A 16,878-nucleotide genomic window follows, 5' to 3' on the forward strand; every position below is an offset into this window, starting at 1 on the left:
CTGCAACTCCAGACCCAGACACCCCACCTCTCTGCTGCTGAAGGTAAAAGGTGCTGCAAGCTACACCACACTCAGGAAGAATGGTGATTAAGTCTTGGGCCAGGGGAAGTAACTCAAGTCTGAGTTTACTTAAGAGTAGTAAAAATGCCAAGAACTTGAATAGCATCAATGTAAGGCTTCATCTAAATGAAAAGGGTAGAATTAGACTCTACATCATTCCAGATCTCCTCCGAAATTTCACAAGGTCACGCCTTCTGAAGGAACAATAGCAGACGTTGTTACTGGCTTTTAAAGTAAATTTTAAATTGTTCCCACTAAACACTTGAAGATTTAAGGAAAGAAAATGTTTCTTTTTGCCAAGGAAAGAAACAACCAGCAGCAGCTTTGCTGGGCACTAATGCACCTCTGCACCACTTAGAGCACTAGGGCAGCAAAGCAGCCCCAAGCCTCCAACCAGAGCAGAAAACTTCTGCAGAGCAAGCTGGGGAATCTTATGACACAACTGAAGTAACTCACAGCCGATATTAAACTTTGGCTTGTAAAGACTCAAGCTGTTTCATTGCCTGCTCCTCAGTTTGCTCTGTAGCAGCATTTTAACAGGGACACAGAGAAGCCACTTGTCTCTGTTCTGCTGCCCAACAAGCTGCAAACAGCTGGCTGTGCTGGTCAGAACCCATTTTGCCCATTCCCTCAGAAAGAAGAGGGATGTTTGTGCTGGGGACACAAAGGCAGATCTGTTCAGAGCTGGCCACAGCACTGGCTGACACAGGCTGGCGTCAAAGGGGGAAGGGTGCAAACACAAGTCTCATTTCCCCCAAGACTGTTCCTAGCAAATGTCATTATTGCAAAACATTGCACTTTGAGAATACTTGAGTGAAGTGCTCATGGAAATCTCGACTGTGTAAATTGGAGTTTAATTTGTATATTCAACATTGCCACTCTTTAAAGAGAAGTTAAACATGGCTACGTGTTTCATAGCAAAAAAAAAAAAAACGCTATGATCTGCAAAATGCTGCTTCTCTCCTTGGCAATTGATACAATTTGCCTGATTTTTTTGGTGCAGGACAGGGAGGGAGGGAGGAAAGATAATAAAAACATGAACACTTTTCCTCCTCACCTTGAACGGGGACAGGCTCAACAGCAAGCAGTTTATATAGCACAATAAGCACTCGCGTGCCCACAGGAGAAAGAAAACAAAAGTCATGGCTCTTCTTGCACAGCCTTACCCAAACTTAGCCTTAATAAAAACAACATGAAAGACATTACATATGCAAAGGTCATCCTCATCTATGTAGTCACAGGATCAGGATGGGGACAGAGGAATCTATACACACTAAACTTCAGCCTACACAGGTCGGGGCATTCTGCCTGGCCTTGCTGCCTGCCCACCCTGCCTCAGCCTACAAATGGAGTATTTTTGTTTGCAGGGCTTCCCTTACTCTCAGGAAGTACCTGTGCATAGAAACCATGGATGCAGCCACAGCAGAGGCAGCTGGAAGGAAAGCTGGTCCAAGGAGGGCTGACAGTGCCACAGGCTCCATCCCCTTCCCCTCCTGTACTAAAAAGGAACATGGTGGAAGGTGGTTCTGGGACAGAAGCATGTCCAAAGGCAAAGGAGCTGGGAAAGGGTCTGGAGCAGGAGTCTTATGATCAGCGACTGAGGGAGCTGGGGGTGTTTAGCCTGGAGAAAAGGAGGCTCAAGGGAGACCTTAATTCTCTCTATAACTCCCTGAAAGGAGTTTGTAGCAAGATGGGGGCTAATCTCTTATCCCAAGCAACAGGACAAGAAGAGATGGCTTGAGGTTGTGCCAGGAGAGGTTTAGATTGGATAGTATGAAAAACTTCTTCACAGAAAGGTTATCAAGCACTGGAACAGGCTGTCCAGGCAAGTGGTGGAGTCAGACCATCCCTGAACATATTTAAAGATGTGTGGATGTGGAATGCAGGGATGGTTTAGTGGTGAATTTGTAATCACTGGGTTAACAGTTGGACTCAATGATCTTTAGAGTCTTTTTTAACCTAAACAGTTCTGTGACTGTGTAAACCACTGTCATCCCCAGAGCAAGGAGACTAACAGGTCCTCTTTTCTCCAGCCTCTTTGGCCACTGTGGCTCACACACAAGTGTCCTTCAGCAGGGCTATTCAGAGGGCTCAAGCTGTACTTCAGGGGTCCTTCCACCAGAACTGATCCCCAAAGGAGTCAATGCCAGGGGCATTGCAGCTAAAGTGCTGTTGAATCACATTTACTTTTTGTTATTCTATCATTTATAAAAGAAATAACATGCAAAACACATGGGACTGTTATTGCAGAGCTTGTCTCATGTGACTTTTCAGAATCAGTTATTATATTTAACTGAGTATTCTTCATGTAATACTGTAAGAGATTCCTTTGCAGCACCCTCCAAAGCTATGATTATAGGTTTAACATTAAGGCTTAGCTTCAACTCTCCATGTTTTATAATGATGCCTGTATTTAAAGGAAAAAATCTCACAAGGTAATTGAGTTTCATTCCAGGCCTGGAAACCTCAGGGCTTCTGAACTAACCCAAATTCCCCTGAGACCTCAGGCACAAAATACAAACTTGCAGCTTCAACCTTCTTGTGATGATACCAACACTGTCACTTTTCAATCATTCTTAAACTGTGGTCACAAATTTGCAGGTCTTTAGAGACAAGGAAAACCATGGTGTCTGGCTGTTAGCCAGGTGGCCATCAGCAGCTGATGGAGCCTGCCTGGAAGCACAGCTCATCCCCAGCAGGGATGTGCCAGCACTCAGACACACAAAGCAGCCAGCCGGGATAAAGCCAGCAAGCCAAGGTTTTCATTATGCAATTAATTATTCAGCTACAACTGCAGGTTTTCCTACATGATCAGGCTGATAAACATCAAATTTTTTCTGGTGTTGCCTCGCATCCTAAATGGTGTGGTCAGAAGTCAGAAAGAAGACAAATGATATCTAGAAAACCCAGTGGGAAGAGGAGCATTGTGTTGTTGGGTCAGGGGCAAGCCATGCAGAGACTTTGGGCTTGGGGTACTCTGCAAACCCAGAATACTTCTGATGACTGTCACAGTCTGGCACTATATACTGCAATGGCACCAAGGCAGTTACAAACTCAAATTTCTCCTGGAAAATCATCTGTGCACGGGCAGTTCTATAGAGAGGACATGAGGGCACTCACAAACCTCCAGTTCAAATGGAAGGGGTCAAATCTCTGCTGGGTGCGGCTTTTTGGGAAACAAAAAAAAAATTTACTTCATAAACCAGCCTCCACCTTAAACTACAGTTTTCTTGTCTCCACAAACAGTGACCACTTTCTGCTCCAGTGAAACATTATTTTTAGCGTATTGTTGCTCTTGAAGAGGTCAGGGCTTAGCCCTGAACAAGGAAGAAGACCTGAAACATCCTTTGAAAAGCTGTTGATACAGTATCTGTCACAGTGGAATTTAGGAGAAAGCAGGGAGGTTTGTAGAACAAAAATTGTGATACTTTCTAATTTAACATTTTGATAACAAGTACTCACAACTTAAGCACATACCTGACTGTGCAGAGCTACTCAACCTTTGTGATTAGCACAGAACTGTAAATAAAGAAACAACAATTGTTTAATCAATTATTATTGCACAAAGTGACTGAACTTGGAGACTGAACTGCTGCCACATGTATTTTAGGAGCAGGAAGGGAGGAGGGACAACCTGACAGGGCTGGGGAGGCAGAGTATGGAGCCAGGTTTGCTAAGCATAGTAAAGCACCACAGCAACAGAGGTGCCATGGACAGCCTGGAGCAGAAAGCCAGCCAAGTGAGTCACCCAGGCAGGACCAAAGACCTGTCCATACTATTTTAAAGAAGAATCAATACAGTAGGTACTGGGGAAAATATAAAGCTCTACCAGCACCCTTTTTTCCCCACCAGTGATTTATGTCATTATTGCTTGCTAAAAATATCCCAGGGAAATTAATGGGAAATGTCATACCATCTTGAAGACAAGGCTTTCACCCTCACTCCTCCTCCTCCATGTTCACTCCCTTTCCTGGCACTCTCTAGCAGAGGGCAGGTTGTCCCCACCTGCCTAGGCCATCACCACCAAAGGCTCAGCCACAGACAGCCCAGCAGGGAAAGCAGGATCTGCACGTGAAACAGAGCTTGAGAAAAACCAAAACTGCAGGTGCAGTCTCCTGTAAAGCATTTCAGCAAATGAATCCACCCCCAGACTCCTTCGGTGCAGGTATAATCAAGTCTCTATTTATTTCTGTTTCCAAAGAACAATTAACTTAATCTATATTGCACTGACAACAAATTGTCTTGGATATGAGCAAATGCATGTACAACATGCATGCAAGCTGCGTGTGTGTCCACCTGCACCTTGTGCCTATGTAATGCTGCTGACAGACATTTATAGCTGTGCCCACACCAAGGCTAGATCAGCTCTGGAATTTAACAGCTACACTTTAGGGTATTCCTAAACCACCATCATCCAATGCAATAGTTAACAGAAAGAAAGGAAAAAGAAAATAAAGAAACGAAATAATATATTGCATATTCCCCCATAGAAATAATTTCCCAGCCTTTATGGTTTCATCAACTTGGTTCCTTCACATACAGACTTCTGCATGAAGTTTTTAATACAGCAAAAGCTAAAAAGGTAGTGAGGCCAACTTAATTTACAGCTGCATTGAGAAGATATTAAAATTACACCTAAAAGAGCTATTTTATGCAAGTTTTAGAGACTTGAGAAGTCTCTTCCTCATTTCCTTCTGTATTCAAGGTTTCCACTGTGAGTTTCAGAGAAACAAGGAAGCATTCCCCCAGAAGTATGACTAACTGAAAAGATCAAATGTAAATGTCTTACGGGAATTCATACAATGTATCACTTGTGACTTCTCTACTGGAAGCGCATCTGTCTTGGCTCATACCAAATATACATCCTTATCCACTTCATACAGTGTGCATATTGATAGAAAAGTAACAGAACAAAGTGATTAAGGAGAACAGCATATCTAAATTTTCCAAAGAACTGAATAAATACCTGCACTTATTGAAAGTAACTGTATTTTAACAAAATAGGAACAAACTACTACATTGAGTTGGTCAAAACTTTTTGGCTATGAGAATTTCCTGTGATAAACATGATGTGACTGTAAAGGTTTTCATAGAAAAGATGGTACATTGGGTAATTCTCTGCTCTTCCACACAGAAAATTCTATTTATAAAAGGTTTTAAATGCAAGTTCAAATAAGCATTTTAAAAGAAAATTGACTTTTAGATATAAAATGCCATCTCAATTTGAAACATCATAAAAATTCCCACAGAAACCTGCATGTTTTCAAGTTAGCCTTTCCTCCCTCAAAAGCCAAAAGGTTCCCCAGTATTTTGTAAAGAGAGTGAACCCTGAAATCTTTCTAAGGTCTTAACACTATTTATGCACACAGACAAAAAGCTCTTGAACAAAACCTCAAGCATTAAATACTAACATTTCATGGTATGCCTAGCAGAAAAGTTCAATACATATATAAAACATCAACACAGAATGATCCTAGCAATGCAGTCTGAACACAGGCAAAGCCCAGAATCAATTTCAGTTTATTTTTATTGGGTGTAATTTATAATATGCTCAGACTCACTATTTATTTCCTCAAGACTTCATAAAAAAAGTACTGCTCTTTTGGTAATCTATCCCACATGTTTATTAAAAGAGATATAACAGAGTGAAAGGGAAACATAAAACTGTCAGATGATAATTTTTAGTTTCAGGGATATTTTATATGCCATCTCTTAGAACTTCAATTTATGACCGTCCTTAATGGAGACTTTCAGGGTTGATTTTAACGTGTTAAGTGGAAATTCCACTGGTTTGTTTCTGCAGTGCTTTCTTTATGACCTGTCCTCACACATCACCTAGGTCTGGCTTATTTACACAGCCATTCACTGAACAACAGGGAGCTTCTTTAAAAACTAGTTGCTTTCCCTTCCATTCTTCCTGTGTTGAAACGTTATTTGCTTGTATGTTTGTTTCGCCTGATGCTTCTCCAGAATTTCACAAAGAAGACTGAAGTTACCATGAGGTTTTTTATCACTTTTAAGGCAGGAATAGAGATTTCCTCCACAGAGCTAGATGAGAGCTGTATCTTACAAACATCCCAAGAGCATCAGCCTGCAATCCAATCACTATTCCTGCAAAGAAAAGCGTAACAAAAGCCATGAGAGCAACAGTGGCTTCAAGCTTTTTAGCTGAGACATCTGCAGCACCTTCAGGTCTTTCATCAGGTTTAAGTGTTGCTTGTGTCACTCCTCACTATTGTGCTCAGGACTTCAAAAATTTGGGCTATGTTAACTGTTTGGCCATTTACATAAGCTTCTAAAAATCTGGAAGAGCTTAATTTAGACAAAACACAGTAATAACACCTGGAGATCTTAATGAAGAGCCTGCTGTCAAAGTCATTCCAGCTTGAAGCTTGCTTCCCTTCTCTTGCATAAGTTCATCTTCCCGAATTTAATATGACAGAGCTCACAAACAGCTGCATCCCCAGCTCTGGAAAAGTCTTCCCAGCAGTGAGATGCAAAGTAAGAATCACAGAACCACAGAACAGTTGAGGCTGGAAGGGATCACAGGTGGGGCATCCAGTCCAACCTTCCTCCTTAGGCAGGATCCCCTAGAGTGCATTGCACAGGCTTACACCTGGACTGCTCCTGAGTATCTCCAGTCAGGCAGACTCCACCACCTCTCCAGTGCTGAGCTAGAACAGCCCACCAGGACATGTTAAAAGCAGAGAGACCCAAGGGGTAACAGGCATCAGCTCAGCCTCACCAGACCTGGCAAAGCCCCAGCAGCCTAAAGTGTCCATGCTAGCCCTAAGCACATATGAAGGTCAAGCTCCAAACAAGGAATACCTGTTGATGGGACTGTTCATTACAGAAGTATGTATATCAATACAGCTCATGGTCTGTGTCTCTCTGCCAAAGTATATATTTATGTAGGAGGAATCCTGTTGGGTCTTTGCAGACACTTCTCCATCCCAGTCACTCATCACTGACAGAGGAGGAGACTGGGCACCAGAGAAGTCTATCACTGCATGAGACAGGACAAGTAGCTTAAGAGGGACAGGTAGTTACCAAGAATAATGTATTCTTTGGAAAATAATTGTAATTTGGAAACCTTTTTTTCTGTTTACAGCATCCTCCACAAAATCCCCAACCAAATAAACAAAAACCCCCCACAAACAACAACAACAAAAAAACCAAATAAGAATGCCCCAAACCAGACAAAATAAATCAAACAAAAAACCTCACAAAGAACTTAAGCCACAAGTATTGAAGGCAAATCCTGCTCACCCTATTCCTGGAAAATACCTCTGAGCATCCAATACTTAAGTATCTCCTTTGGCTTCACATCAGCAAGAGAAGGATCCTTCTGGCTCCTACCTGGGAAGAGTAAGACCAAAGAGAAGCTTCCTGCTATAAGGGAAATCACATCTGCCACGACAATCCTGCCAGTCCCTCTGCTAGCTTTGTCTTTCCAGGCTGTTTCATGGGGACTAAAGCCCAAAGCCCAAGATAAACAGATTAAGCTTTCACTGTCTGAGTTAAAAGTTTTAGCTTAAAGCAGCCTCATAAGATACATGCTAGATAACTAAACCTCTCCAGCACCTTCACACAGCTGTCTCTTGCTCCCCTTGCAGAATCAGAGCCAATGGTACTTGAAACACATGCCAGTACAGTAAATCATTTGGAAATAGCTGCTCTTGAAATAATTCAGACTAAAGTGGAGATATGTTATTTCCATGGTGTAGCTTTTCCATGCTCTCTCATAACTTCTTGATTATGCTAAAAGCCAAAATAGGTACTGCACCAGCTGTATATGCCTATGGAAAATGGAACATAAAGTTTAACTAATGGTCCCATTTCCCTGAAAGGGCACACGAGGCTGATAAATATTCCCAAGAGGTCATGTACTTGTTGAAGCAAATCAGGTAAGTTGTGTCTCTTTTGCCAGAAAAGAATTTATATTCTGATACTGGCTTTTTACATTTTATTTTATGTTATATTTCTAGCTTTCTGGTGCTTGGGAAAAAAGTTTTGTTTGTCAGGTACTTACACCATACAGGGAATTTACCAATTTTCAGTCTGCCACTAAAGTGAACAGAAGCTGTTTGTACAGATGCACACACACATGGTACTCACCTCTGTGATGCCTCGAAGCTGCCTCACTGATCAAATACAGGTCATCTTCAGAAGGAAATATCCCACAGCAGAGAGGAATGAACAGCCACAGCTTTAGCTCTGATGACTTCCAGAGCTTTGCCAACAAGCACAACTTCCAATAGTTCAGCAAAAACCTGCATATCATTTTTAGAAGCAGTGTGCTGTATGTTAATCATTTCTAATCAGAGACAGTTTTTCCACATGTACTTTTCTGGCTCATTTCCTTACAATTTAAAACTCAGTTTTACCCAACAGTACAATACAGATGTGCTGCTTTGGCAGTGACCTATTTTGTTGTGCCCTTACCATATGTGCAACAAAACCATAACCAGTTCAGTAGTTCAAGTTCTAGACAGACAAAATTAATGCCAGACTGTAACAGAAGTGTACAGTAGCAGCAGTCAGAAATCTGTATCTGCCAAAGAGTTATGTGGAAATTATGTCCCTTAACTGAATTTATGTTAAGGAAAAACTTAACCTAACAGCAAGGCAATATCCAGTGTTGAAGCAATCTGATGAACTAGTCACAGCTGATTAAACCTTTTTGAAGCAAGTTTATTAACTTATGTTCTGGAAAAAAATATGTTTTGATTGCTAATTGGATGATGAACAAACCAATTCTGTCTTTTCCCAACTTCCCCCACAAGCAAACTTTTGTGTCCTAGTTCATTACCCAGTGTTGCTGGATTCTGAGATGTTGCAAGATGCTAGATGTCATAATTTCAATAAATCCTCTCTCCCAGAAGTGCAAGGTAAAGAAGGTTGAGCTATTAACAATATTTTAAAGCACAGAGATATGGTCCCATTGAGCAGCTTTCCTGGTCCTGCAAAATAACAGCTGACACACTTATTTAAGAGAATGAAGGAGGCTCACAACACACTTTCCAACATGTAGCATGAATGACGAGTAGCACTCCATGCTTTCTACATACTTTGTAGCTTCTCACAGACATCTCTAGCCCAAATCAGCCATGTCTCACCTTGAGCATCTTTAAACTGCCTCCTTGCTTGCATTGACACTCCTCAAGGCATGTACCAAATGCTGCCACTCCCCTGATGTTCCTTCCCATCTTTACAACAAACCCTGTGCCTCTGCCATAACAAGCCAATTTATTCCTCCTATTCCAAGTCTTAACTCTTTCCCAATCTGCCATAACAGTACAGTGCTCTCCCTGATTGCTCTAAAAACAGATGTCCTGGTAAAGACCCTTAGCACAGGCACACCTTACACTGGCAGAAGTATTTTTCTCTGCTCGACAGCTTAAGGTTTGCAGAGGTGACAAAGTTGAGCCGAGTGAAGCCCACTTTATCACAGCTATAGCTGCTGCAGTGACACCAGTGTAGGGCTGGGAGGGGCTAAAAAGAACCTGGCTCACCTCCACCCACCACGTCAAGGCCAGCAAAGCTGTGTCCCATGGGCTACTCACAAACTCTATATGATAAGTAGCTAAAGGACTTTCTGCACATTCTAGAAATACTGCTGCCATTCCTTCTTCACTAACTATTTTTCTGAGATGCTTGAGGAATTGTTTCAGATTTGGAAAGCCAGTCTTCCATACTGTAATGGGGCAGCTTGGTTCCCATCACATTTTTTTCACTTATGCTATTGCTCTCTTGAACTACTGTTTTTTCCAATTTCCCTTCTACTGAAGTAGCTGTACCAATTCTAACAAGTAGCCATGGCAACATAATCTTGCAGAATAAAGGACAAAATAATCCTATGATCAGAAATCTAAATCAGAAAAATGGAATTGAAATAACGTGTTCTTAAAGCCTGGAAGCAGACTGACTACTGTACAGGTTACAAATAGAGCAAACTCTCCAATACTTATGAACTCTGAATGAACACAAACAGATGCTATACTTACAGCCAAATTTACAAGATACATTGCTAGCAGGGCAAGTTCCACACCATGTACTATAAAAACAATGAGATCAAGGGAATAAAAGAAAGTTAAAACTCATCACCAATTTACACCTGAAACCATCAATCTTTTGGAATCAGCATCTGAGCTGGGCTGTCCCAAATCCAAACTGGTTTTAATTCTGGACACTCCTCATCAGCTCCCTCAGGACAGATATGCAGTGAGTGTCTCTGACCCAAACCCAGTGGGCAGCAGGGGTGGGAAGAGGCCAGTGCCCTTGGCATCACCTGTGTGGAAATGCTGTCCTGAGAGGGTGGAAATCGCCTTCAGTGAAAGAGCACCTGCCCTAGCAAAACTAAGATACAAACATTGTTTTATTAACCATAGCAGAAGCCTTCAGCTTTCAAGTTTACTCTCATGGCTTAAAGATCCTTTAAAGAGTTATACCAAGTTTTAAATTTAATTTTAATGAAGAAATTACTACTAGGCTTTTAAAATATGCTTTTTTCTTTTCTAATGATACTTAACATGTATAATCTGTATGTACAATTGAATTCCAGGTCTCCAGACAAATTTAATCTTCTAAGCACCCTTAAGGAGATGGTAGTAAGTTGCTTCTATAGGGCTTAGTACATGATTTCCAGGGTGGGTGGGTTGACAGGGCACCCTGCACTTGGTCCAAATAAATCCAGGAATGTGTTGTCCACAACTGCCTTATTTTCTTTAGAGTAACCAAGACAGAAGACTCATACAAGAATTATTGCAAAGAGGATGTACTGATTTTTATCTGTGAAAGGTGATACAGGCTGTCTGGACTGCTAAATTAGCCAGTAATCTAATCTAATCAATGAAAAACACATCAAGTGCTGCCACTCAACCTTCTCCATCAGCTGCAGGCAGCTCAAACAATCAAAACTGAGATTCTTAGGAACTGCTTAGACCTGGAACTCTTACAGTAAGAGTTATACCTGTTCTTTTCCCTTTTGATTTCACTTTCACACTGATGTGTGCCAAGGGTAGCTACACGAGTCATGAAATGTACAGCTTCTAAATATAAGGCATTTCCCTAACTGCATATTTGCTGATACATCCCCTCCACCCAAAAAAAAAAAAAAAAAAAAAGGTGTTTTGTCCATACATATACTGGAAATAAAAAGAATAACTATGCATACAATTACAATCACTGAGATTTACAGTCCTGACCTGACTGTAGTAACTAGTTATGTCACATACACACTTACTAAGTGCCTTGTGCCCCATTTTTTCCCTATACTTACAGGAAAAACACTTTTTGGATAAATACTGTATTTTGTCATCCCTCAGAAATCTCACTGCTTTACTGAGAGAACCACAAAAACTACAGCCAACAAGAAGCCCATATCCATTTTACACTATTTCAACATGTAATTCACACAGATAGGATTGCTTTGCTTCACCCAGAGAAAATTTTAAAAAGATGGAGAGAGGAGAATCCTTTCAATTCTTACAGAATTTGTTTGGAAAACAACACACGTTACTACAGTACAAACTGCATCGTGCTTATCCTTACATTGCTTCAAAGCTGTGTATTAGTCCCAAGAAAGCCACAGAAGATGACTACTACCCATATGCTAAAATTCACTATGCAGGGGGCTGCCTCTCTGTGGGAAATTTATGCAAACTCAGGGAGGCTGCCAAAACCACTTCTCCACGGACCCTACAATTGTGCTAACTGGGAATCATTCAAAACCAATAAAACTCGAACAACACTAAGAAGATGCTCCTTTTCCCACTATGTGCTTTCCACCACCATTACTAGTTCACCTACACACATTAAACAAGTTTAGGAAAGATACCCTGCAGAAAGATAGCAAAATTCCTTAATGCAGGAGTTTTTTTTCTTCACAGCATCCTGTAGGTGGGTCCTGTTTGACATTAGCATAGGCTAGTTCAAGTTTTAATTTTTTTCACTGCACACATAGAGAGTACAAGCAAAGCATAACCAGCTTGGTTGCAGAGCACGCCAAGGGACTGCTCTTATCCAGGATGCTTTGATAAAAACAAACACCTTTGGTGTCTTGAGAGTCACTTGAATGTAATGTGCTTCACACAGCACGAGAGGGGCTGCTTGATTTTCCAAAGTGCTTATTTAAGAAGCCTAAATTTAACAGAACTACTAGGAAATTATATGTACAAACAATAGCTGTCAGGATAATTTTAGCTTCCTTCCACACCTGCAAATATGTATTGTGCAAGGAGGCTGCCTTGTCTCTCACGTAGGGAAATTCTCTCTGCTCCTGAATGCTGGTGAGAAGCTCCATCCTGCGGTTCTGAACACCTGAGAAGCCACCCAGGGCTGACAAGCCAACATCAGGGCTACCCCTCCCTGCTCCCTCTGCCTGCTTTGCTCCCCACAGCCAGGCTGTGATGAAAATCTCACAGGAAATTAAACCCTGCAGGCAGAAGCGGTCCATCCCTGCAGGTGAGGAGACAGAATGATTTCTAAGGGCTCACGTCTTTCCTCCTCATCACCTCCCTCTCTCCTCTGGAACCTTCTGCCTTACAGCTCCTCTTAAGACAGTATCACCTGTTGCTTTATTTCTCTTCCGTTTATCAAATTCTACTGGATTTAAGGCACCCTGGCCTGCTACACAGACCACACATATAAGAAGAAGCTTTACCTTAGTAGGTGAATTGTACAAGTGTCAGGGATGGAAAAATGAGAAGACAGAACAACCCAGCATATCTATTAAATTTGTTAGAGTAGGACCTCTCCTACTGGGCTTTACAGCAGTGCCCCCCACACCAGCACAGCTGCTGCAGCTACACCACCCCTAACCCTTCAGCAAATCTCTCTTTGCACCAGCTCAGAGACAGTGATCCATGTAGGAAAAGTGTCAAAAGGAAGCACTGCCTGATCCCTGCTCTTCACAAACCTTCCTCCTCCTGCCACCCACCCGGCTGCCAGCCCTGCCTCCCACACAGGGTGCAGGGGCCTGGGGAGGGATTTTCCACTCCCTTCCTCCCTGCACAGGAATGCAGGAGAGACTACAGTGTAGTGCTGAGCTGGTAAATGCCTCATTTCACTGAGCAAGCAGTTTTAGGCAGGACACTATATAACAGGCAGGCTCCAGCACTCTGATATTGGGTGCATTGAGCCACATCTTCCCTGACATAACCTCTAGGAAATGCTCAACGATAAGACCCTTTCCAGGAATGCACAGTGTATTGGGCAATACTCAAAGCCCTGCTGCACCATGAAATAGGTTTATTGGGCTTTACTCCTTGCCATGCCTTTGCAAATTCAGCTTTCCTGGGCTGGAAGTCACAAACAAATTTCAGAATCTCCCTAAAATGTAAATCTTACATTTTGACCCTGGAAACACATGCTGTCTTTGCTCTGTGAGTTGGAGAAAGAGTCTAAAGAGGAGCTGCAAACGGTCTTGCCCTGCATCATAACAGACTGCTTTTTGCCATATATAACCTTCTAAGAAGTCAGGAAATGGCAAAATTCTATTGTCTGAAATGGTAAAGAAAATCAAGTGTTGCCCTTCTATACTTTAAAGAGTAAAAAGAACTTTTGGATTTTCCTTCCTTTCATCATAAAAATACCATTTTAGACTCTGCTGCTGAAGAATGAGCTTCAAAGTGGGCAATAGAATCACAGAGAATTTTCTAAGCTGCCTGATTTCACAAGCCATTCACTTGGAGTGGGTCCCCGCTGAAGGGAGTCGCCCTCTCAGGCAATGCTGGAGCCAACATTTGGTTTGGTTACTTTGCTGAAATAGCAAGAGAAAGGCAGGACAAAATACTGAGTGCAATGTCAGAATATTTTAACTCTACATACAGATCACTACTGAAATATACTCTCGTCTTGCAAATTACAAAGTCAGTTGCAGAAACAACTACTGAGGCACCTCTGCACGGAGCAAAGAAATGCAAGACAGTTGTGATGTCAAAAGAGTGAAGGAGGGTGCTTAGAGTCCCTACTGAAACGGCTCCATCTTCACTCCTAGCCTGGAAGAAAACGGAGGGGTTTTCAAGGCTCACACAGCAGCAGCACCGTGCTCAGGGGCTGCTGCTGCAGGCACCACACAGAGGGAGAGAGAGAGGCTCTTGCAAGCACTACATACACACAGTACTCATTAGGTCACAGCAAAGCTCAGCCACTACCTGGCCTGCACCCCAGAAAACCCTTAAACTGCATAAACAAATCAGTGTTAAAATTTCAATGCAACAGCCTCACATTGGACTGCACAGAGAAGTTCATATTAATACTTCAGAGGTATATCTGTAATCAATTTAGCTGCAGTGAGGGAAGACAAGATGCACTTTGGTCCTGCAGGTATTGCAGGGCACAGAGGGAGACGACACACAATTGCCCTCAGCTTCTTAAATCCTCATGGAGCACGAACTCCTCCAGTTTTCACTGTCCCAGGGACAACAAAAGAGTTTCCAAGTACACGCTTCTGCGGAATACATTTCTCACCTTCTCTCCCTTTCAAACTTTTTCTGTAACTTTATGCCATAGTTGGCTGCTCACGGCTGATCCTCAGCTGCACCTCCCCGCCAGCAGCAGCGCCTCCTTTGCTGCTCAAAACAGCCACCAAAAAAACCACACGTGAAGAAATCTGCGGTGCCGAAAGGGTACAGGTACAGCGAGGTGGGAATGAATGCCCGCGGCTCGCAGGAAAGCCACGGAACAGGGAAGGCAGCGCTGCCTCGATGTCATTGACCTCCAGTTAAATGAACTTGTGGGCAAATATGTAATCACGTTATCTCACACACGCCAAGGGCAGCTCTGAAGCTGTTCATTCTCTCAGGTGGAGCAAGTGAATTAGTCCTTGTGAAAAGACAGGGATTTGTGCACGCCTCTCCCCATGAACTGGTGCTCTGGGGGAACCAGGCTCTGCTTTTCTACTCGCTCCCCCCAACACCCGTCCCGTTCTGGAGGGACACCCTCCCTCCACACATATCAGCGTCTGCTCCTCTCTCTGAGGTCAATTTCTAAGGCTACTTTTTACAAAACTGTTTCAGCCACCGTTGAGAAAGGAAAAGTCGCTGCTTTTTAGGGATGGCAAATGAGTCCGTGAGGCACCGCCGGCTTCATTTAAACCGTTTTGCTCCCATCCCTGACCGAGAGCAGGGTGGTGGAAGGAGGAACTGGAGACCTCTAAAGAGGGTGGGTGTCGGGCGTTTCGAGATGACATGGGCAAAGTCACCCAAGTCATTCCCTTAATGCCGGGGAGGACGGGGGGCTCTTTTACTTCTTTAACCCCTCCTCTCACTGTACCCAACTCTCCCCACCTCTCTTGGGCTGAAAAGATGTGAAACGTCCTGACAGCAGATCCAGAAGATCGCTCACCCTGCGGGAGGCTCGGTCAGGCTCTCACTGGGAGTCTCAGCCCAGGAGCAGACGGGGCTGCGGCGACACGAGGGCGGAAAGTTCAAGCCCAGCTCCCCGGCATCCCGCTCGTCCCTTCCCGAGGGGCTGTGTCCATACACACGCCGTCGAGGGGTACAGGGTGCGAGCTCCCCGCGCTGTTAAGACGCCCGGAGGAGCAGCACGGGATGCGCGGGGTCACCCCTCGGTCCCGGCTCGGCTCCGCCGCCTCTCGGGCAGCCGGGCCGCGCACGGCCGGACCGCCCCGCTCCCCTCCCTACCTTCCAGCAGCACCTCCTTGCCGGCCCGTTTGAGCGCCTGCACCGCCTCGTCGTGAGTGGCATCCCGCAGGTCGGTGCCGTTCACGGCCAGGATGGCATCGCCCACGTAGAGAGCCTGGGTCTGGTCGGCCGCCAGCCCCTTGAAGATCTTGCTGATGAGGATGGGCATCTTGTTCTCTTTGCCCCCCTTGATGCTAATGCCCAGTCCGCCCAGCTCTTGCTTCAGCACCTTCACGCACCGCTTCTTGTTGGAGATGGCTTCGGGCACCTGCTCGGGGGGGTCGGTGAAGGCGGTGCGCACCGCCGCCGTCCCTCCGCCGCCCTCGGCCCCGCGGCACGCCGTCCCATCGCCGCCCAGCCCGTTGTGGGCCGCGCCGTCGGGGCGCTCCTCGCCGCTCAGCACCAGCGCCTCGCCGCCCAAGTTGGCCAGCACTTTGTGCCAGCGCTCCCGCACCAAAACTTCCAGCCAGCCGCTGCGCTGCGCCCGGCCGCCCCCGCCGCCGCCCGCCGCCGCTACCGCCATCTTAGGAGCATGCTGGAAGCGGCGAGTGACGGCACCCCCGGCACGGCACGGCACGGCACGGCACCGCGCGGCGGCACCGGACTTCAGCCGGGGGGCGGCAGCTCCCGGCGCGGCGGGGTGGGGCCAGCAGCCGGGGCGGGCGCACCTGGCGGCACCGCCCGCGGGCGGAGTGGGACCGGGCTGTGCCGCCCCTCCCGCGGGGACACGGCCGGGACAGCCCCCGCCGAGCCGCGGCTCCCTGCCAGCCCGGGCTGCCGTGGCAATTGGCCGTGCCGGCCCCGGCAGCTGCCGTCTGCAGTGGGGTGTAGCGGGGAGCTCAAGGAAACCCACGGCAGGGAAGAGATAAGGAAAACCCAGCTCTGTCTTTTTCCCAGGGTTTTTTTATAAAGTGAATTAAAACTAACGGGTGGCCCCAGGTACTTAAATTTCTTACTTGTATGGAAGTAGAATACGAGTTATTTCACGGCTTTGTATGATAGAGGTATTAAGTGCTTGTGTGGGTGCTTTTGCACATTTTGTAATTGTTTTCTATGCCCTTTGATTGCAAACGTTGAAGACTCGTGGGGGCTACATGTCCCATTTTGCAGTTTTTCCCATACTCCCTTCCCTCCTAGGAAACAATAGGTGCCTGACAAGAGGCTGAAGCTC

At 44.9% G+C, this 16,878-nt stretch overlaps 1 protein-coding gene across 1 annotated transcript in view; it reads right to left on the reverse strand.

The window, feature by feature from the left end:
• SNTB1 (syntrophin beta 1) overlaps positions 1-16,245 on the reverse strand; it is a 110,887-nt gene extending 94,642 nt beyond the window's left edge. The window contains exon 1 of the mRNA XM_014870125.2: positions 15,708-16,245. Coding sequence (XP_014725611.1) covers positions 15,708-16,230 — 523 coding nt within the window. The 5' untranslated portion in view covers positions 16,231-16,245. The remainder of the gene's footprint in view (positions 1-15,707) is intronic.
• Between the last annotated feature and the right edge of the window lie 633 nt (positions 16,246-16,878).

Source organism: Sturnus vulgaris, chromosome 1 (genome assembly GCF_052056855.1).
Source record: "Sturnus vulgaris isolate bStuVul1 chromosome 1, bStuVul1.hap1, whole genome shotgun sequence".
Lineage (NCBI taxonomy): Eukaryota > Metazoa > Chordata > Aves > Passeriformes > Sturnidae > Sturnus > Sturnus vulgaris.